This window comes from Tricharina praecox, assembly GCF_024521635.1.
Source record: "Tricharina praecox strain CBS 144465 chromosome Unknown BZA05scaffold_9, whole genome shotgun sequence".
Classification (NCBI taxonomy): Eukaryota; Fungi; Ascomycota; class Pezizomycetes; order Pezizales; family Pyronemataceae; genus Tricharina; species Tricharina praecox.
In genome coordinates, this window is record NW_026250411.1 from 81,367 (window position 1) to 100,508 (window position 19,142).

Consider the following 19,142-nt stretch of genomic DNA (forward strand, 5'->3'; position numbering starts at 1 on the left):
CGGTCGACTGTGGCCAACTTTACTTATTTCCCGAGCAGTTGGAGCAAAATTGGTTCCGGTTAGTTGGGAGACGGGCTTTATTCTTCTCGCACAAGAGGTGGCAATGGTGCGTAAACCACCTTGAAGAGCGGCAACTGCCGCGTAAGTGAACCTACATCTCGGTGTCTCAGGGAAGATCGCCACAGCGCGCATCCGGATGCACTGCGAACGCTTCATTTCTTCGGCAAACGCTAGAGTGCAGACGGTATTTTAAGAAGAGACGCCATGTTCTACGCCTGCGCATTCCTGTTGGAGACGGCTATCTACCTGCTCTATGGACAGTGGACTCGGACGCTTCGGATGTCGTGAGGAACTTCTGGCCATCGGCGCTACACGATTGGATCGCCATCACTGAACGTGGCGGAAGCTAGCGCAGTGGATTCGTCAACACCAGTGACCGCGAGTCTGTGTACTCGAGTACCTCCCCAAGCAGGAGCTCATTTTCGAATCCAACTGCCAACATCAAAGCCAAATCGATCTGTCGTAACACAACAAGTGTATGCAGACGCAGTCCAATGTTTATCTTTCGTTCATTTGCCCCAAACCCCAACCGGCAATCTCGACCCCATATGATGCCTTCAGCTGGGCCATGTGCTGCATAGGCGAGATGCAACTCCTGTGTTGTGTGGCTGAGACCAAACAAGGATTGTTTTGTGGGGGAGGGGCATTGGCATTAGTGTGTCATCCTGGTCGTCATTCTCCGAGCGGGATGCTCACCGTCGTCCGACCAGCTGAACACTTCGGAGCTGTGGTGACTGTTCTGGACGGACGCGGTTGGCTAATGACTGATGGGTGTTTATATGGCCGTGGTTCTGGTACAAAAGAAACAGCGTCCGTCCCCACAAGTCAGTCACATCACCCGGTAAACCATCAGCCTGACGAGCCCCAGCTTCCTTCTATCTCTTCCCCACAGATATATATAACTCGGTAGCTCTTTCGAAGGATACCTCCCGATACTATTCTTTGTCCCTCCGGTAAGTAAAGCTCTCTCTGAACCCAGCATAATAATGCTGACAAGTTGAAAGCAGTCCATAATTGCACAGCCCCAGTATCTCCGCCGATCTCCCCTCAGCACTCCGTCTCGATTCCGAATGCCAGTTTGGCGCAATCATAAAGCCTTGAGTGGCAGTCTTGTCCCCGGATTTTTTCTCCTCTTCACATCCCTCTTCGGGCCATTCATCCTGCGTTCAATCCAGCGCCGTCTCACCTCACCTCGGCCCTCTCGCCCTGCTGAACTCAAGCCGTCATTGATGACCACCGAAGATCTCCTCAAAGACTCTCCCGAGGGCTCCTCCGCAACACACGGAGATATCCACCACCCCAACATGGCCCCATCTGCGGCGAATTCTCGAGAAATAGCCGACTATTGTGCCTTCATAGCCCAGCTACCACCCCCGACCTTGTCATTTTGTCCCTCCATGGAGCATCCCTCGACGGCTCCAGAGACATCCTCCGAGATGGCCGCACCAGCCCCGACGGCGGAAGGCACCAACTACCAGAGGGTGTACAAAGAAATCTTACCCTCGGGGGATATCAGGACTGTGCTCGAACAGCACTATGATATGGGCAATGGCAGGCGCTGGAGGAGGAAAATGGTGGTGTACGGAGGGATGGAGGAATCGGAAAAGCCAGCTGCAACGACCGAGTCAACATCGCGGACCAACGGACGAGTTTGATCGTTGGGCTGGCGGGGGAGAAACCCTCGGACCAATCCACGAATCACGATCGACGACTATCGGTTTTCCTTCTTCTTCTGCTACTGCATCTGGTGGACAAAGGTGTCATGTATCTGTCGAATAATAATATCTATCTACATACATACATTCAAGAAGCGCTATTTTCAGTGCTGACGGTCACTTCACGAATGATGCCATGGGGAATAGTCCTGCACTGCAAGGCTCACTCCCTAATGGCACAGTTTCAGAAGAAGAAGCTTAGTGAGATCTTTGTTCAGCTATTTTCCACACGTAGGATGTCACCCGCCACATCACCACCTTGCAAGGTGGGGTCTCCCTTACGCAACTAGTTTCTGGAATCTGGATAATCCAGCTGAGTGTCAGGAATGGTGTCGTGTTGATCACCGGCGTGCTCGCTGATCAGCAGCGTTTGTCCAGTGCTAACTATTTCGGGATTGAGGCGGCAATTTCCTGCCGCCCCAGCCGGGATAAACGCGCTCCTAAAGAGGACCGCTTTCTGTCTACACCGCCCTACAGCGTGTCTCGGGGATCACACATGCATACCTGTTGTGTCTCACTTCTACATAGCATCAACGACAGCTCCGACATCAAGCTGAAATCACTGGCCAAGGACAATGAGACGCCACGCTTGAGACATTCATCAGCTGCAAGCGACCTGAGTTCAGCCCGATCCGATCTCAACTCTCCACTGACAACTGCACTCTCCCTACGACGCCTAGAGTAGTCTCGCCTGGCTCCCCCGAGACCCTTTGCCGCCTGCCTGCCTTACACAGAACCCAAGCGCCGGTGCCGGCGCAACCAAGCCCCTCCCTCCCTTATGCATCACGCCCAGCTGCCCGACCAACCGCGAGCCGCGCGAACACGTGTGTTCACGCGCGCATGTATTGCATGTACAAAAGACTCCTCGACGAGCTGAAGTCCTGCACGATGAGGTGTGCAAGGAACTTTCCTCCGACTGGGGGTGCGCGAGCTCGAGGTTCAGCTGGAATTTGGTTCAGGAAAAATCACTCGCGAAGTATGGACGAACCCCCGCTCGCGACACCCCCGCTCGCGAAGACACAGCCAATCGGTCGGGGGCAGGTTGGTGCCATGTTTTAGGCCAGCTCGGGATTTTGCTACGCTGCGAGAGGATCATGAGCTTGTTACTGGGATCTACATAGTAGGTATGCAGGCTGGCAGGCTGGCTGGCTGCCAGGGGGGGACTGCCTACGTATAGTACGGGTTGAATCGGCACCGTGGCGACATGAACGACCGTCGCTTAGGTGAAGAGGTGTGCTGATACTCTACTTGTAACGAGCATCGCTTGGGGTATACCCATTGTTCGATCATCATATATACCCATAGTACATATCTCGGAGAAGACTGCTCACGCGCAGAGATAAACACAGGGATTTTTTTCAAGATACTAGTAGGTAGCGTTGATGCTTGAAGGATTCCCGATTACTAATGGGACGAGCGAGCTAAATGCTTTACTCTAGAGTCCAGAGTCGCTTCAACACGCTACACCTCACCGCTCGCGCAGTGGTTACGTGAGAAGGTTTGTTACCTCCCAGCCTGCAGCTCCGAGGCGCGCATAGATGCATCAATGCATCCGCTGCCAGACTCCAGAGTGATCTGATTGGCAACAAGGCGGGTGTCCGTTCGATCGATCGAGGGCCACGGCCGCGGCGGTGTGCCGACTGTTTGCCTCAGGACGGGACGGGATGTGCAATACTCTACTCTACGGACTGACGTCACCAGCAGTCACCAGCAGTCGCCAGCAGCTCCCAGAAGTCTCCACATCACCGACAACCGTACTCCACCAGCATCCGATGCTGTGAGATGAGGCGCTTTCTGCCCCGTTGGTAACTATCAGCTCCATCGTCGTCCTGCACACGAGCCATCACTGACTGTATTGCCAACAGGATCACGATTCACAGCCGCAAGTGTGACTACTGCACTTTCGTCATGTACGGGCCGATAGAGTGGCCCATGGCTTCACCATCGCTTCCACCATCGGTGCCGGATGCGGCGACATCGGGGTGCGAATGGGCAGTGGACACGCCTCTCCACCTACTATGATAGCCACCGATGGGGTCATAACTGTGCTTCGCGAGACTAAATGGGGGTACGGTACATACGGCCAACAACACAGGACAAGGACGGGACGGAGCTGAACCATCACCTAGGCGTCGCGGTTCAGCACGTTTTCTCGAGGGACTGTCGCAACACAGTTGCTAGTTAACCATCGGGGAAGCATCATATAAAGTCACCACGCAAGCTGAACGCCGAATTTTCTTCACCTGGCCATCGGACGCGGAACCGAGATACATATCGAGGGCGCATACAACTAATTTTGGACTTTTCATGGCGCCGCATTTCAGCTGCAATTCATCATGGCCGCCCCACGGTAACCTCTAAACGTCAAGGCGGGCTTCCGACAGCTGTCAAGCCCACTCCGTATCCTACATACACCCGGGCGGACAGCGTCCGGTTTGTTATCTCGGCGATGAATCAGCCTGGAGTGGAGCGGCGCTCGCTACGGTTGTGCGTACGAGTACCTACTATATACAACCTCGTACTCTATGTTGGTATGTAATAGAGTACAACACAACAAGGAGACGTCCTGGAGATTCTGCGGCTGGAGATTCTGCGGCCGGAGATACCGAAACAAAGGAACAAAGACGGCTGCTAGTGTCGGGAGCCACGGTCGTCAGTAGGCCTCACATAAATGAGGACAAAGAAAGTTGCAATCTGTGCCGTAGAGGGGGCTTGTGCGGTTTCAACCCTCGGCTAGCCGCTCTCACCCGGCAGAGGGCGAGGACTTGATGGATCCGTTATTTACTGTGCAAAGGCACCAGCCATTGCTTAAGATTCAAGTCACCACCTAACTGGAGTACCCACGCAAAGTGCAGCTGATCACCTACATACCTACCCACCTACTCTGCATATCTGGACTCGGCGATGAATGCCCTCGATCATTGACGATGCCAGTTGCGGACAGGAGCCCTACTAACTGAGTATGTGTGTAGTATGTACCCAGAGCACCTTCGCGACCCCACGGACGCACGTCTGCGTGGCAAGAGGGGGGCAACACGGAATGTTGGTAGATATCGAGAGGGTGCATCGATCATAGGCATGCGTGCTATGGGCAAATCGCGTGGTTAAGGTTTCCATGCGGGGCGTGTGCAATAGTGGAAGGAAACCCCCAGAACTCGATGCGAGAATCGGCCCAGCTATGTATCGACAACACACATTGCGATACTTTCGGGTAAATATCGTACAAATGGCCTTGGCCATTTCGCATCTCCACTCTTCCGCAGAAACTTGCATGTTTTTGGGGGGAGTGTGTGTGGGGGCAGGAAGAGCGAGGGCCTTAGTTAAGCCAACACCCCGCATAATCGCTTGATGGGGCAAGGTGATTCGAAGAAAAGAGTGTTCAGTGTTCACGAGCGAGAGCTTCAGCCGCACTTGCTTATTCCTGCTGGGGGGGTCTTCTGGTCGACGTTCGAGTCCGGGTCGTACCATGGCTACACGAACCACACATGCCCCCCCAGCCCATGCATGGCCCGCACCTCAGAAGGTCTCAGACTCGCCCCTGCCACCTCTGCGATTGGATTCGCCTGCTGCAAGAGCGAGTACTGGGCATGTTGGCCGGGCGCTGGTTGGCTGGAGTAATAGCCACCACCACCACTACGATCACTACCACCACTTCCACCACTACCACCACTACAACACGCGAGACTCCACCGACGCAAGTGGACTGTGCTGTGCTGTGCGGTGCTCGTGCTTGTGTGGCTGCTCGGACCCTATCGGTGGGTACGGGCGAGTAGCAACGAGAGCAACAAGGAGGAGGGATCGCTCTTCTCCAGGTCGGTTGCAGCATAGACTCTAGGGTACTTATATGTTCTCGAGCTCAAATCGCCCAAAGTTAGTGGGGAAAGGAATGTAAACAATTGCATGCCTGTGATTGGATGTCATGTTGGCATGTGGGTTTCTTCTCTTCTGCTTATTCCTTCCACCCTCCATCCATCCCACGGACCTGATCGAAGGAAGCAGCGAGAGACGGAAATCGGAACTGAAAGCTATGCTCTGAAGGCAGAAGGGCAAAAGCGATACCTATATCCCTTTTCCCTCCGACTCCCTCGACATCTCCCTTATCGCCCGCTCTCCCCCCGTCGTCCCGTCGAGCTGCGACGATATGGACATGGCTTCTCGACACCTCGGCCACGTCTTCCACCGCCTGCTGCTCGTCCTGCTGCTACGATCCGCGCACACATCGGCCCTTGCCATCCATGCTGCCGCCGACCATCTCCGAAAACGGACACAATCCCTATCATCATCATCATCTACCACTTCGACCGCGCCTTCATCGATAACCTCGGCCGCCGCCGCCGCCTCCAGCTCAACATCTCCCAGCGGCGGCAGCGAAAACCCGCGCCTCTCCCTCGCGCTCAAGATCTGCTTCGGCCTGTTCGCGGCAATATTCACGCTGTCCATCATATTCTGTGCGATCCGCTCGGCGCAGCAGGGACGCCGCGAGCCAAAGGTCGATGCCGACGTGCGGGTGCAGGACTTGCGGGAGGTGACAGCGGAGACTGCGGTGGAGAGGGAGGTGGAGGTGGAGAATCTGGGGGAGAATCTGGGGGAAGCCGCCGTGAGAGTGCCCGAGAGGGTATTGGTCGCTGAGGAGAGGGTCAGGAGCTGGGTCATGGAGCAGGAGGTGCTGGTTAACGGCGCCGTGGCAAGCCGGGGTGAGGTTAAGATTTAGGCCGGTCGTGTAGAGTACATACGACCGCGGGGAGACATATTTGCTATGCTACGCTAGAAAGGCGAGGGTTTGCGGCGTCTGTCGGTCTGTCGCTATATTGGATCTTGTTCTTGTTTCTTATTCACCCTCCCACCGCGCAGTACTTAACGGTCCCACCCCGAGCCCGAGTGACATCGCGTGTTTTATCAACCTGGCCCTTTATAACCCTACCGATACATGATGGATTGTGCTACCAGTAGCCAACTACCAACTGCCAACTTCCAGTATCCAGTAACCGGCCGCTCCTTGACCAGACCAACTCAGCGGCAAGCGGAAGTTTCTTCCGCACGCACTCTATGTCGTATGTCTGTATGTATTTATTCGCCGAGATATGTATGTACCGTACCGGCAGATTCTTCTCCGTGGGGTCCTCCCTCCCCCCTCCACTGTTCCCCCTCCCTCCCCCTCCCTCCCTCATATTCCCTCCCCCTTCCCTTCCCCCCGCAGTACGCGATTGGATTGGTCGGTGCTCCTCCCGGCTCCTGGGACCTATCGTGCGGAGGCCGCGCGGACTGGGGGCGGGGGGTTGGCAGTCAGTCGGTCTTAGCCACACAGGCCATAGGAAACCGACCGGGCTGTCTGACTGGATTACGGTACCTGTGTCCCCTCGTCGTCGTCCGTCGACACCGCGAACACAGCCCCTACGGAGCCACAGCCACAGTGATTCGCCCCCATCCCCGCCCGCACCCTCCTAGGTAATGTACCTATCAAGGCGTAGAGTAAATACGGTAGATCCGTAAGGGCACCGCAGAAGGACAAGTCGCAACTCCCTCGCCATGCCACCCGTCCGTCCATACGTTCCGACGGTTCGTCGTCCTATCAGCTAGCCGCGATGGCTTGCATCGTGACGGAGTACTGCCACTGCGTAATGATCTTCCTTTGCCCCCGCCCGCACGGCAATTCAAGAAGTGGGTTGTTTTCGGTGGGCGAGCAGTGGCAGTAGATCGGCAGCGGCGAATCACGGGTCTCTGTTCATATCCACCTGAAGTACGTATCGAATCAAATCATGTAGCGCTCGTATATATACACACACGTATCCACACTAATTACACATCTTGCATCATCGCATCATCACCCATCACTCATCACTCCCGTCCTCGCGCTCTTCCGCCTCGCTCTCAGACTCAGAACTTAACCGGCCCACCCTTATCCCTCAGCCTCTTTCCGTACCTCTGGATGAGGAACAGAACGATGAGTGCGGCACCGACGATAGCCGCCTGCGTGCCAAAGCTTTTATCGTAGCCGACCTTTAGTCCCCAAGGCATCTGAAAGTAGCCGACCGAGAACCCGGCGACAACGCGGGCGAAGTTGAGGTACCCGGCGACCTCACCGGACGCGGTCTGGAACGAGTCGAGGAGGTACGTAGTAACTGCGACGGACGCGGTCATGACACCGAAGACGTAGACGCCCCAGCCGACGACGAGGACAGCCCAGTGGAGGTGGTGGTGGAGGCCCTGGCCTACGAGGACGAGCCCGGGGATCATGGGGATGAGCGCGATGTAGCACGTCCACAGGCGCACCTCGGGCTCGAACCGCCCCTGGTGCGTCGCGATGTACCGGTTCGCCATGAAGTCGTTGAAGTAGTGGCCGAACATCTCGCCGATCACCACCGCGACTATCGGCGTGAAGTACAGGAACCCCACCGCCTTCGACGAGAAGCCGTACCCGCCCAGCTCCTGCGGGGTTTCGAACAGGATGCTGGTCGTGATGTTGATGCCGACCGACCACATGAACGACATGGCGTAGTACAGCATGGTAGGGAGCACAATCGGCTTCATCAAAGTCTCGGTCAACCGCCCGACGGACCGCGACACCGTCATGAAGTTGCCGTCGTGGTTCTGGATCTGCCACACCCCGAGGACCCGCATGATGCGCGAGCCTCGCGCCGGCTGCGCGGGGATCGTCCGGTTGTACCACGTCTCGTCCGCAAACATCAGGATCAGCACTAGGTCGATGCAGCACACGCCGAAGACGAGCCAGAAGACGTAGCGCCACTCGCCTGTCTCCGCAATGATGAAGTTGCCCAGGAGGGGGCCGCAGTAGGGTGCTGGGGGGCACGTGTTAGTCGACAGTCATGAAGCAGGGGGAGGGGGCCACATACCAGCAAGGAAGAGCGCAGCCCAGAGTCCGATCTTCCGTGCGTGCTCGTGGAAGAAGAACATGTCCTTGATGAAGGAGAGGCCGATAGTTTGGCAGGCGGTCAGGGTGAAGCCCATCATGGCACGCAGCGCGTAGAACGTTGTGAAGTTCGTTGTCACTGCGCATCCGAGCGTGAAGAGTGCGCCGGCCAGGGTCGTCCAGAAGAGGACGGGTGCGCGGCCCCAGAAGTAGACGAACGGAATCCACCATAGTCCTCCGATACCGCTGATCATCGTTTAGTGACTGGCCAATCGGGGAAAGGTCATGAAGGGGGGCTTACAGGAATATCACGTTGAGATTGCCCGCGTAGTTGACTTTGTCGGGTGTCATGCCCCATTCGATTCCCTGAAGGACGATACATGGGATTCCCGCGCCGGAGCCAAAGTCTCCTGCGAATGCGGAGAGCGCGACGATGAACAAGATAATCTGGTTACGGGACTTAGAACTTGCATGAATAGGCTGGAAGGGGCATAGATGTCACTTACGTGCTTCTTGAACGGCGTCCAGTTCAGCGGATCGTTGGGATCGTCTGAAGGCTGTGGCTGCAGCACAGTCTATCACTCACGCGAAATCATCAGCATCCCGGCCCGGCCCTAAAACTGGTACATATCCGGTGAGAACGGGGACCAAAACATACATGCCCGTCCGCGGCCAACTTCAACCCGGCCACCTGGGACTTCTCCGCATTCTCGACGTCGAGGATCAAGCCATCGACATTTTCCACGTGTCTGGCCTGTGTCGCGGCGGCCATCTTGACCTCCGTGCTGTTGCCAGACTCTGACATTGTTGTGGGGAGGGGGGGGGGGGGGAGGGGGGGCGTGGGTATGAAAGATTTCCGAGTATGAAGGATGGATGTCCGACTTTCCTGTTTGGTTGAGGTCCTGTGCAGCAAATCCTCCAGAGGGATCCGGGACGTTGCTCCTCTTATACAGTTATACTACCTGCCGAGGGGAGTCTTCGCGCGCACGTCGCTGCAGTTATGCATACCTAGTAGGTGAGTCTACATACAACCTTGGTACTCTGTACCTCGCCGCCTCCGTGCATTCACGCCCAGAACCTACATGTCCATCCAAGTACATGGGACAACGACAACCCCAGTAGTTGTCACATGGCGATTCGCCGCTATTACATAGCGGTGGCGCTTCCCCAGACTTTTTTTTTGCTGGGGAAAGACCAGCCCTCGAGTTGGCGAGGAGGTATAGGCATGTAGGCTACGAATGCACTCCATCGCATATTTTGGTGATCCGGGCTGTTGGGTTCCGGCGAGTTGGAAGCGAGAAACCGTCCGAATCTCCTGCCGATGCTCCACCTGTAGCACCCGGAGGCTGGTACCCCACCATATCACAGGGTTTTCCTATTGGAATGGGGTTCGAACGATCAAAATGTGGGCCCCAATTCCAATCCCGTGGATCTACAATTGTACGCTTCCGGGATTCGAGCCATGGCTGCGAGTTGGCGGGGGGGGACTGGTGGGGAAAACAGGCGAAGATCTAGGCTCCATATCTCCAACTAGCGACAACAAAATGGAGCCCGTCAACTTCAAACGTTTCACGAGCGCCCCACGGTTTCCCCACGCCGCGCTAGTCAATCCTCCCGAAGTGTGGTGGGGTACATGATACATGCACATGTACTTTATGTAATTGGGATTTGCAGTCGTATGATCGTATTTTGCATCGCGGCTTGGTCCCTGGCATGCAGTGAGTGACATCGAATTTACTGACGACCAATGCAACTGTCCTAAAGAAGTGATGTATAGAGAGATCTCCAGCCCACCTCGCATGCAGCCTACATATCTACGGAGCGGTGTATAAGAAGGACCGGAACAACAAACGCGCGGGCCATCCCCGACAGCCGCGCCTTTATATGGCAAATATGGCAAAACAAAAGACTGATGCGCCAAACCCGGATTGAACGGGTGACCTTCAGATTACCCCGGATATTGGATAGGACCAAATTTCTTCAGTCTGACGCTCTCCCAACTGAGCTATTAGCGCTTGATGTGAGCGGCTCGGATTTGGCTACTAAGTAGTACCATACAACGATACCACTGTGATATATGTACGGCTGGTATCCCGCTTTACCCCCGTGTAGTTGGACAATGGTAAGCGAGATTCCAGGTAGCTTGAGTCTGCATATGCAAACTCATGATGTCCAAGCCCAAGCTACGAGAGAGAGAAAAAAAGGAGTGCGTCCACAGGGCGCTTGGGATTCTGGGCCTCGCGATATCTCCAACCAAGAACTTTTACCTATCGATATGTATCAACAACGGCGATGGCCCTGAGCACAAAATTTAGACTTAGCGACCTCTACTAGTATGAGCAAGCCAGAATGTCAACTATGTAGATATGCATATAAGACAAATTCCTAGGGACCAGAAACCCTTAGCAGCCAGCCCGGATTTCGGTACCACAGCTTTGGTGTGGGGTAGCAGCGACTTCCCCATTGGGGTGCGGACCATCACCTCGTCTCCACCGACATCCGTGGGAGCCACCCGAGCCAAACTCTCCGCCGCAGGTCGTTACCTCTGACCACTGAAAAAATGGTGGGGCATGGACATCTCCATGTGCGTATAACTAAGCGGTGATATCAAATACTACGGCCAACCAGTACCGTCGTAGGCAATTCCATTCACACCAACCAGTACCGTCATAGGCACTTCCGTTCACACCAGCAAGTGAGAAACTCAGGAGCGAAAGCGCAATGGCATCTTCCCAGCACGCAGATCCACCGCGGCCAGACCAGCTTCGCGGTACGCCCCCCAATCCATTTTTTCCCCTTCCACATGTACCGAGTGACTGACCGTGCGTGAATAGTCATCATCATTGGTGCCGGGCTGGGAGGCTGCGCTGCAGCCATGGCCATGCACCACCAAGGTTGATTCATTCTCATCAAACATCCGAATATCCTCATACTGACCAACAGGCTTCCACGTCACCATCTTCGAAAAGATCCGCAAATTCGACCGGCTGGGTGATTCGCTAGGACTCGGCGAGAATGCGTTGCGTCTCCTGAAGCGATGGGGCCTCCACGACCAGCTCATAGAGATTGGCAACAAGTCGCCGAATATGCAGATCCGCCGGTGGGATACTGGCGAGAGTATGACTTGCCTCCTCCCCCTCCCTTCACTTCCGCGCAGTAACGTCAGAACTAACGACTTGTCCATTGCAGTTTTGGCGGTGCAGCCCCTCATGGATATGGCGGGGTACATTGGCCACCGCGGGGACTACCACGTCGAGTTCTTGAAGCAGGTTGAGAAACTGGGGATGACTGTGAGGATGGGGCACAAGGTCATTACCGCACCACCTCCCGATCACTCTCATAGGTCTAACGTGTGCATCTTCTATTTAGGTGGTAGAATTCCACGAAGCCTTCAGCACGTCCCCCAGCGTAGTCCTCGCCGACGGGCGCACCTTCACGGCGGACATAATCATCGGCGCGGACGGGATCAAATCGCAAACGCGCGAGCTGGTACTCGGCTTCGCAGACAAGCCCAAGTCGTCCGGGTACGCGTGCTACCGGGCGTACTTCAAAGGCGCGCACCTCAAGACGATCCCTTTGTGTGCGCCGCTTGTGCAGCAGGACTGCGTCAACATCTGGATCGGGCACGACATGCACCTGGTGCAGAACACGCTGCGCAACGGCGAGGAATTCAACTGGATCCTGACGCACAAGGAGTCAGTCGCGGAGATACCCGAGAGCTGGTTCCAGCCCGGCAACATGGAGGATGTGAGGGAGCTGGTGAAGCAGTGGGATCCGATGATCGTCGCGGCGGTGAACGAGACGCCGGCGTGTCTGGACTGGAAGATTTGCTACCGCGATCCGATCCCGACCTGGGTCAGCAAAACGCACACGATCGCCCTCCTGGGCGATAGCTGCCACCCGCATCTGCCGACTTCGGCTCAGGGCGCCTCGCAGGCAACAGAGTCCGGGGCCGTCCTAGCGCTGTGTCTCAAGCTCGCCGGAAAGGACCACGTTCCCCTCGCGACCCGTGTATACGAGAAGCTACGGTTCTCGCGCGTGCGACAGGCACAGCTGAATGGCGAGGATGTCAGGGACCGGTGGCATGGGACGCTACGGCAGTTAGATGACGGCGAGAAACCCGATCCTGATCAGGTAAAGATCAAGAACCGGTGGTTGTATCCGTTCGATGCCGAAGCGGATACGAGGGAGCGGTGGGAGAGCATTTCGGCGATGGTGCGGAAGGAGCTGGAATCTGGTGTGATAACGCCGCTGTTCGATCCGATCACTGGTGACCGGTTGGCGTTAATACAGCATGATGCAATGGGACAGAGGAAGGATCTTCCTCTGCCGGCAGAGGTGGTTGTTGGCTAAGTGTCGCTCTGTTGTACTACGTGTATGAAATGCAATCAATTCCTAGATGTCATCAAGTGCCGGTGACTCACTATCGTACATCACAAGTGACCAAATTCGTGCACATGGTGGACTGCCATACTCCAAAGCGAAAAGAGAACTGTCTAATAGACAAAAAAACGGATTGATGCGCCAAACCCGGATTGAACGGGTGACCTTCAGATTACCCCGGATGTTTGGATAGGACCGAATTGCTTCAGTCTGACGCTCTCCCAACTGAGCTATTAGCGCTAGATGTTGATTAGACGGACTTATCTGATTTGAGACCATTTTTTGAGAAAAACTAAATACCTAATTCACGAACACACGTTCCCGGACTCGAATACATCTCTTATCTGAGGGCTGAATAGTGTTTAGTGTAAAGAAAGACAAATCTGGAACACCCATGTCGGGAAAGGGATGAATACTTATTCACTGGACGTTGTTTACATGTTTCGATACTATCAGAAATGGCGCTGAGGAATTGGTGGCTGGTTTGGGGATATCACAGCTTGAGTGGTACAGCAGAATTTCTTGACTTCGTCTACAGAGCGGTTGTGGTATATGCTAAGTATCCATCCATCCATTCATCGATCCTCATCACAGGCATCTCGGATCTCATTAAAGGTCTCCGTCTCCTAAGCAGCAACACCAACCCTCCTTCCGCCCCTCCTTCCTCCTCTAGTCGACGGAGCACCTCGCGAGCCCGGCGTCGACTTCGGCAGCGTATACTTGGCGAATGCACGCGCCAAACTCTTCTTGACGCTGACCTTCTGGGCCTGGACGAAGCTCTCAACAGTAACCCTGATGGCCGAGTCGACATCATTGGTACTGACGAACTCACTCAACCGCATCTTCGCGAACGCCTCGCTAAGACGGAAAATACTCTCGAGATGACGGACGGTGATGGGGAAACTTCCAGTGGCGAGCGACTCGCGACGGAGGTCGGCGTACAGGCGCGAAATCTTGTCTTGGTCCATCTGGTGCAACTTGGGAGACACCTTTTCCCGAGCGTAGAGAATGTATTTCCGCAGGAGATCCTGGGGAATCGGAGAGACGGTTTTTTGGGTGGGTGTGACGTTTGCACCGCCGACGGAGGGGTGAGAACGGCTGTGTGATTCTACGACGAATTTGGCAAGGAGCTCGTCAACGGCGGGATCGACAGTGTCTCGGACAACGCAGAGAACATCGAAACGAGACAGAATGGGCTCCGTGAGCTCAACATTCTGTGCGAAAGGTATCGTAGAGTTATAGCGTCCTCCGATGGGGTTTGCGGCGGCTATGATGGCGCAGCGGGCTTGCAACGAAGTGACAATACCAGCCTTGGAAATAGAGATGGACTGCTGCTCCATTGCCTCATGGATCGAGGTACGGTCTTGGTCGTTCATTTTGTCGAACTCGTCGATGAGGCATGTGCCCTTGTCAGCGAGCACCAATGCACCACCTTCCAACGTCCATTCCGACGTCATGGGGTCACGGCGGACGGACGCCGTGAGACCGACAGCAGAGGCTCCTTGACCGGTTGCAAAGACGGCACGATGGGCAGTCTTCTCGATATATTTGAGTACCTGGGATTTTGCAGTTCCCGGATCACCGAGAAGAAGAACATTTATGTCGCCTCGGATGTTGTGCTTGCCGTTGATGTTCTTAGGAACACCGCCAAAGAGTGAGCATGCGACGGCCGTCTTGATGTCACGATGACCGTAGATACTGGGTGCTATGGAGTCAATAATCTTGTCGATCACGTCTTTATCCTTAGACAGAGCGCGAATAGCCTTCTCGTCTTCGTCGGTGAGACGGAAACCAGCGAGCTCATCGTGGGATTTGACGACATTGTTGGCTTCCAAGATCGTGGCAAAAACGGGGAAACCGTTCTTGGAGTTGAGCTGAACATCGTAGTTGTTCCTGTAAATACCCGTCACCTCGACTTCCTCTCCAGGCTTTGCCGAGTCTATCAAGTCCCAGAGAAGGATAACCTCTCGGTGGCGTGGCAGACGACCGGCGGGTACAGTACCGGGAGATTCCTGAAGCGTCATCTTCTGGTAGTTTCTGTAGACAGTCTTCTCGGTGTTGAGGGAAAACGGTCCTCGAGATTGACAATTCTGGCAGAACGAGATCTTGACCTCGACATTGGATTCCTGCTGGAAAGGTCCCAGGGTCATACCGCACTTGGCACAGTCGAATTTGACATATTTGAGCTGAGGGAAAACACCGGTCCTTCTGGTCACCACTCCCCGCACGCGAACCAGGGCATTCAAGTGGGCTTGACGAAGCTCTCGGAGGGTATACGAGGTGGGGAGATCGGCGACACGGACATGAATCTCGGAGTGAATACGATCGTAATCAGGGTAATCCATCCGAACGGCATCCATTGCAACCTCATCGAAAATCTTGAGGGTTTCTAATGGAGCGTTGGCAAGGAACAGAGCAAGTGTAGCCTTCGACTCAGCCAGGTGCTGGAAAGATATCTCCAGAGATTCCGCGTTTACCACACCAAGTGTCCTGATCCTTGCACCGTAAACCGAAGAACCGTGCTCGTCCGTATATTCCAGCAAGAAGTTTCGGAAGTGCATTGCAACACTCCGGTAGACATTCGGGTTCGATAGCCAGTCAGCAACATTAGCAGCCTTGATATCTCCAAGCTGCTCTAACGAAAGCTCCTCGTCTAGTACGCCATCCATATCTTCATCCTGCTCTTCGTCGTAGTTGTTCCTGCGACGGCGAGGCTGCATCGACAGATCCATCTCCTCATCCTCCTCATCCGGCAAGAATACTGTATTACGGCGGCGGAAGAGGGCATCGCGCTTATTCAATTGCGCATCGATTCGGCGGCGGGTCGATGCATCCATCTCGTCATAATCTTCATCGTCAATATCGGCGGCTTCGTATTGATCGAACTTGAGGTTCTGCGTGTAATCTCTGTGGGTTTCTTCTCAGCAATGCCCTATAGTGATATGACTGCTAAGACGGTAGGGAGTTATGAACCGTTCTGGGTTGTCCATCAAGTCCTCTCCATCCATCTCCTCGTCAATGTCGTCCAGATCCAGTATTCCATCGTTCTCGTCCATCTCGTCTTCATCGTCCAATAACGGGGGCGAAGAACGGAAATTGTTAGGGGTGGAGGGGATTCCTCCGGGAGGGCTTGAAGGTACTCCTTGGTTCATATCCTGATCCTCATCTTCGGTGTCATCGTGACCGCGCTTTCGCGATCGCGAGGCCTCTGGTGGTGGTGAAGACTGGGGAAGGGGCCATGGTGAAGACATTGCTCGGCTGCGTGTATGAGTGAATTGAGATCCTTAGGGCTGTGGTGGAATTGAGATGATTGCGCCGTGGTATATGGTCGTTCGGTGAGATGGTGGAGGATGACTGATGGTGGGGGAGGGCGACACGCGAAGTAGAAAAGGAGAAAAGAGTCGTTGCGGTTGCCGCCAACAGCCAACAACGCGTAAAGCGATTTCTGGGGTGTGATAAAGAGCTGACACACGGAATATATGGAGCTGGCTAAAGAGAGTTTTATCGCAATTAAAATTTCTAGAGTAAGCCATAATACTTACAGTTATACATATAATTGCTGTCTCAACTTCACTCACTTGTTCGGGGATGCTCGTCATACGGGCATCTCGTCCCTGCCTTACTGGAAGCATCTCACCCCACCAAGAGACGAAAGCTCCTCCACGCGACAACGACTATTACCACCACCACCACCCACTACAACCATAATCATAACCACGAACCACAACTACCCCGAGCTGCACGAGAGCTATGCGTACAAATGCCATCATACTTCTTTCACATACTCTTTGAGCTCTACGATACAAATTCGCCCCTCTGCCAGAGCATACCGGAACTCTCAAACCTCTCATCAGCCCAGCTCTCGTCCCTACCCTTTTGGATTCCTCCGCAGGAGACAGACATCTTCACCTCTGACCTCCCTTCGCATCCGAAGAAATACCTACCAGCCGCCCTACAACCACAACAGAAGCCTAAGCACGTGCGTCAGAAGAGCAAGAGCAAAGAGAAGGAAGCTGCTGGGCTTACGGACTGGCGGTTTGGACGGGTCAGGGTAGAATCGATAGATATGACTCCACCGCTGGGAAGCATTTCGACCTCCCCGTTGACGGGCAATGTTGCAGCACATAAGGCACGGTTTGTACCGTTGGAGACGAGGAATACAGAGTTCGGCTATGGAGTGGTACATCTCTACCGAGACACGGTAGAGACGCCGGGACTCTATGATGCTCCACCAGAAGCAAACAGAGAGAAGGTCGGTAAAGTGAAGGATGAGGTGCTGGATGACGATGCGTTGAGGACGGCTGCGATATTAGCAGTTCCGTCGTACATGACGCCGTCGGACTTTATGGGCTTTGTTGGTGAGGGAACGAGGGACGCAGTATCGCATCTGCGGATGGTCCGAACCGGCAAGGCGAATCGTTACATGGTTCTCATGAAGTTCCGGACGAAAGAAGGAGCCAAGAAGTTTATAACAGATTTCAATGGAAAGGTTTTCAACAGTATGGAAGTATGTTACTTCAAAGCAAGCATCTCCGTAACTACATAGTAACTGACGCACTCCAGCCTGAAAACTGTCACGTGGTCTACGTGAAATCCATACAATTTGCACCGCCTTCCACTACAATGGTCTCGCAGAACCTCAGACCAGGCGTCTTTCCCGAAATCTCGAATGACCCATTCTCACCGTCGCACTCCCCCGCGCCCGTGGAGCTAGCCACAAGCCCGTCTACTTCCTCCGCACCTCACATCTCCACCAAACCCGCTCCGCCGCCGACCCCAGCTCTCGAAGAGCTCCCCACCTGCCCTGTCTGCCTCGAGCGTATGGACGAAACGACCGGCCTGCTTACGATACTCTGCCAACACGTCTTCCACTGCGCCTGCCTCAGCAAATGGAAAGACTCCTCCTGTCCCGTCTGCCGCTACACGCAATCCTCTCACTCTCTAGCCGCGGACTCCGATGACTCGGATGGTCAAGAAGACTGCTGTAATACCTGCGGCGCAAACCAGAACTTATGGATCTGCCTGATCTGCGGCAACGTTGGTTGCGGCCGCTACGACGATGCACACGCCTTCGAACACTACAAGATCACCTCGCACTGCTACGCCATGGACATCGAGACACAGCGGGTCTGGGACTACGTGGGCGACGGCTATGTGCACCGGCTGATACAAAACAAATCCGACGGGAAACTGGTCGAACTACCATCCGCACTCACTCACTCGAACGATTCCGACTTGGACGGCGACCTTGTCCCCCGTGCGAAACTGGAGAACATTGGAATAGAGTATACGTACCTCCTCACGTCGCAGCTGGAATCACAGCGGCAATATTTTGAGGAACAGGTTACCAAAGCCGCCGACAAAGCATCCTCCGCCACCGCAGCTGCGGAGAAAGCTACCGCTGAAGCTGTCGCCGCTACCACCGCCCTCAAGGCAATTGAAGAGAAATACATAACCCTTTCGGAAGATGTCGTGCCGGCACTAGAAAAAGCTAAGACTCGTGCCGAGGGGAAAGCACAGAAACTTCAGGAGCTGGCGGGAAGGATGCAGAAAGAGTGGAAAGAGGAGAAGGGGGTCAATGATGGGCTGCTCGAGAGGGTCAAGTTCTTGGATAACGAGAACAAAGAGCGTGGGAAGGAGATTGCGGACCTTAAGGAGCAGGTGAGAGATCTGATGTTTTTCTTACAGGCCCGGGAGAAGTTAGAGGATGCTAGTGAGGATGTGCAAGAAGGTACCCTCACGGTGGCGGAGGTACCAAAGGAGGATAAGAAGAAGAAGAAGGGGAAGGGACGGCGGTAGAAACCATTGGTACTCGTACTTGATCGCTTTATTGTTTTGAAAAATAGGTATCGGCGTGTAAATGTGTTGTTGATACGGTGTGATCAGAGAATATACAATCGGATCACTCCTGTATTTATCTTCAGGAACGTATAGAGTAAATGCCACCGTCTTTCTATCTCCTCCCGTCTAGTTTGTTTTAAGGAACAAAAAAATGAATCAAAAAGTACAAGGCCCAATCCCGGGTTTGAACCGGGGACCTCCCACATGCAGGCTGTTGAACAGCCGGGATAAACCCGAAGCGAGAATCATACCACTAGACCAATTGGGCGTATGCT

General features: G+C 54.5%; 6 protein-coding genes and 3 non-coding genes across 9 annotated transcripts; 4 read left to right on the top strand and 5 right to left on the bottom strand.

The window, feature by feature from the left end:
- Window positions 1-767: 767 nt before the first annotated feature.
- Window positions 768-1,737, top strand: BZA05DRAFT_267511 (uncharacterized protein). The gene is made up of 2 exons (XM_051480196.1): window positions 768-1,013; window positions 1,065-1,737. The coding sequence occupies exon 2, from the start codon at window positions 1,131-1,133 to the stop codon at window positions 1,713-1,715; it is 585 nt and encodes a 194-aa protein (XP_051340251.1). The 5' UTR covers window positions 768-1,013; window positions 1,065-1,130; the 3' UTR covers window positions 1,716-1,737.
- A 3,722-nt stretch (window positions 1,738-5,459) lies between these two features.
- On the top strand, window positions 5,460-6,654 carry BZA05DRAFT_267521 (uncharacterized protein). Its single transcript, XM_051480197.1, has one exon. It carries the CDS (start codon window positions 5,676-5,678, stop codon window positions 6,402-6,404), a length of 729 nt encoding a protein of 242 aa, XP_051340252.1. The 5' UTR covers window positions 5,460-5,675; the 3' UTR covers window positions 6,405-6,654.
- Window positions 6,655-7,535: 881 nt separating this feature from the next.
- BZA05DRAFT_371886 (major facilitator superfamily domain-containing protein) lies at window positions 7,536-9,430 on the bottom strand. Its single transcript, XM_051481693.1, has 5 exons — window positions 9,302-9,430; window positions 9,150-9,218; window positions 8,945-9,090; window positions 8,627-8,889; window positions 7,536-8,572 (listed from the first exon to the last, which is right to left on the bottom strand). Exons 1-5 carry the CDS (start codon window positions 9,413-9,415, stop codon window positions 7,650-7,652), a joined length of 1,515 nt encoding a protein of 504 aa, XP_051340253.1. The 5' UTR covers window positions 9,416-9,430; the 3' UTR covers window positions 7,536-7,649.
- Window positions 9,431-10,556: 1,126 nt separating this feature from the next.
- On the bottom strand, window positions 10,557-10,658 carry BZA05DRAFT_t152. Its single transcript has one exon. It is a non-coding gene; the product is annotated as a tRNA-Phe (tRNA).
- Window positions 10,659-11,133: 475 nt separating this feature from the next.
- BZA05DRAFT_394427 (putative monooxygenase) lies at window positions 11,134-12,999 on the top strand (the record flags this gene model as incomplete). Its single annotated transcript, XM_051483326.1, has 5 exons — window positions 11,134-11,413; window positions 11,478-11,537; window positions 11,587-11,760; window positions 11,833-11,951; window positions 12,013-12,999. The coding sequence occupies exons 1-5, from the start codon at window positions 11,365-11,367 to the stop codon at window positions 12,994-12,996; spliced, it is 1,386 nt and encodes a 461-aa protein (XP_051340254.1). The 5' UTR covers window positions 11,134-11,364.
- A 164-nt stretch (window positions 13,000-13,163) lies between these two features.
- Window positions 13,164-13,266, bottom strand: BZA05DRAFT_t151. Its single transcript has one exon. It is a non-coding gene; the product is annotated as a tRNA-Phe (tRNA).
- Window positions 13,267-13,439: 173 nt separating this feature from the next.
- On the bottom strand, window positions 13,440-16,600 carry BZA05DRAFT_394430 (MCM2/3/5 family-domain-containing protein). Its single transcript, XM_051483327.1, has 2 exons — window positions 16,000-16,600; window positions 13,440-15,933 (listed from the first exon to the last, which is right to left on the bottom strand). Exons 1-2 carry the CDS (start codon window positions 16,275-16,277, stop codon window positions 13,653-13,655), a joined length of 2,559 nt encoding a protein of 852 aa, XP_051340255.1. The 5' UTR covers window positions 16,278-16,600; the 3' UTR covers window positions 13,440-13,652.
- Window positions 16,601-16,612: 12 nt separating this feature from the next.
- On the top strand, window positions 16,613-19,111 carry BZA05DRAFT_394432 (BRCA1-associated protein 2-domain-containing protein). Its single transcript, XM_051483328.1, has 3 exons — window positions 16,613-16,996; window positions 17,056-17,533; window positions 17,590-19,111. Exons 2-3 carry the CDS (start codon window positions 17,093-17,095, stop codon window positions 18,823-18,825), a joined length of 1,677 nt encoding a protein of 558 aa, XP_051340256.1. The 5' UTR covers window positions 16,613-16,996; window positions 17,056-17,092; the 3' UTR covers window positions 18,826-19,111.
- BZA05DRAFT_t150 lies at window positions 19,037-19,135 on the bottom strand. Its single transcript has one exon. It is a non-coding gene; the product is annotated as a tRNA-Pro (tRNA).
- Between the last annotated feature and the right edge of the window lie 7 nt (window positions 19,136-19,142).

Excerpts from the sequence above, each read along its gene's own strand:
- BZA05DRAFT_267521 (XM_051480197.1), top strand. The coding sequence starts at position 5,676 with ATGCCTGTGATTGGATGTCATGTTGGCATGTGGGTTTCTTCTCTTCTG.
- BZA05DRAFT_267511 (XM_051480196.1), top strand. The coding sequence starts at position 1,131 with ATGCCAGTTTGGCGCAATCATAAAGCCTTGAGTGGCAGTCTTGTCCCC.
- BZA05DRAFT_394430 (XM_051483327.1), bottom strand. The coding sequence starts at position 16,277 with ATGTCTTCACCATGGCCCCTTCCCCAGTCTTCACCACCACCAGAGGCC. Across the intron at positions 15,934-15,999 it reads TTGATGGACAACCCAGAACG|AGATTACACGCAGAACCTCA; the intron begins GTTCATAACTCC and ends AGAAACCCACAG.
- BZA05DRAFT_394432 (XM_051483328.1), top strand. The coding sequence starts at position 17,093 with ATGACTCCACCGCTGGGAAGCATTTCGACCTCCCCGTTGACGGGCAAT. Across the intron at positions 17,534-17,589 it reads AGGTTTTCAACAGTATGGAA|CCTGAAAACTGTCACGTGGT; the intron begins GTATGTTACTTC and ends GACGCACTCCAG.
- BZA05DRAFT_371886 (XM_051481693.1), bottom strand. The coding sequence starts at position 9,415 with ATGGCCGCCGCGACACAGGCCAGACACGTGGAAAATGTCGATGGCTTG. Across the intron at positions 9,219-9,301 it reads AGTTGGCCGCGGACGGGCAT|ACTGTGCTGCAGCCACAGCC; the intron begins GTATGTTTTGGT and ends CGTGAGTGATAG. Across the intron at positions 8,573-8,626 it reads GGCTGCGCTCTTCCTTGCTG|CACCCTACTGCGGCCCCCTC; the intron begins GTATGTGGCCCC and ends CGTGCCCCCCAG.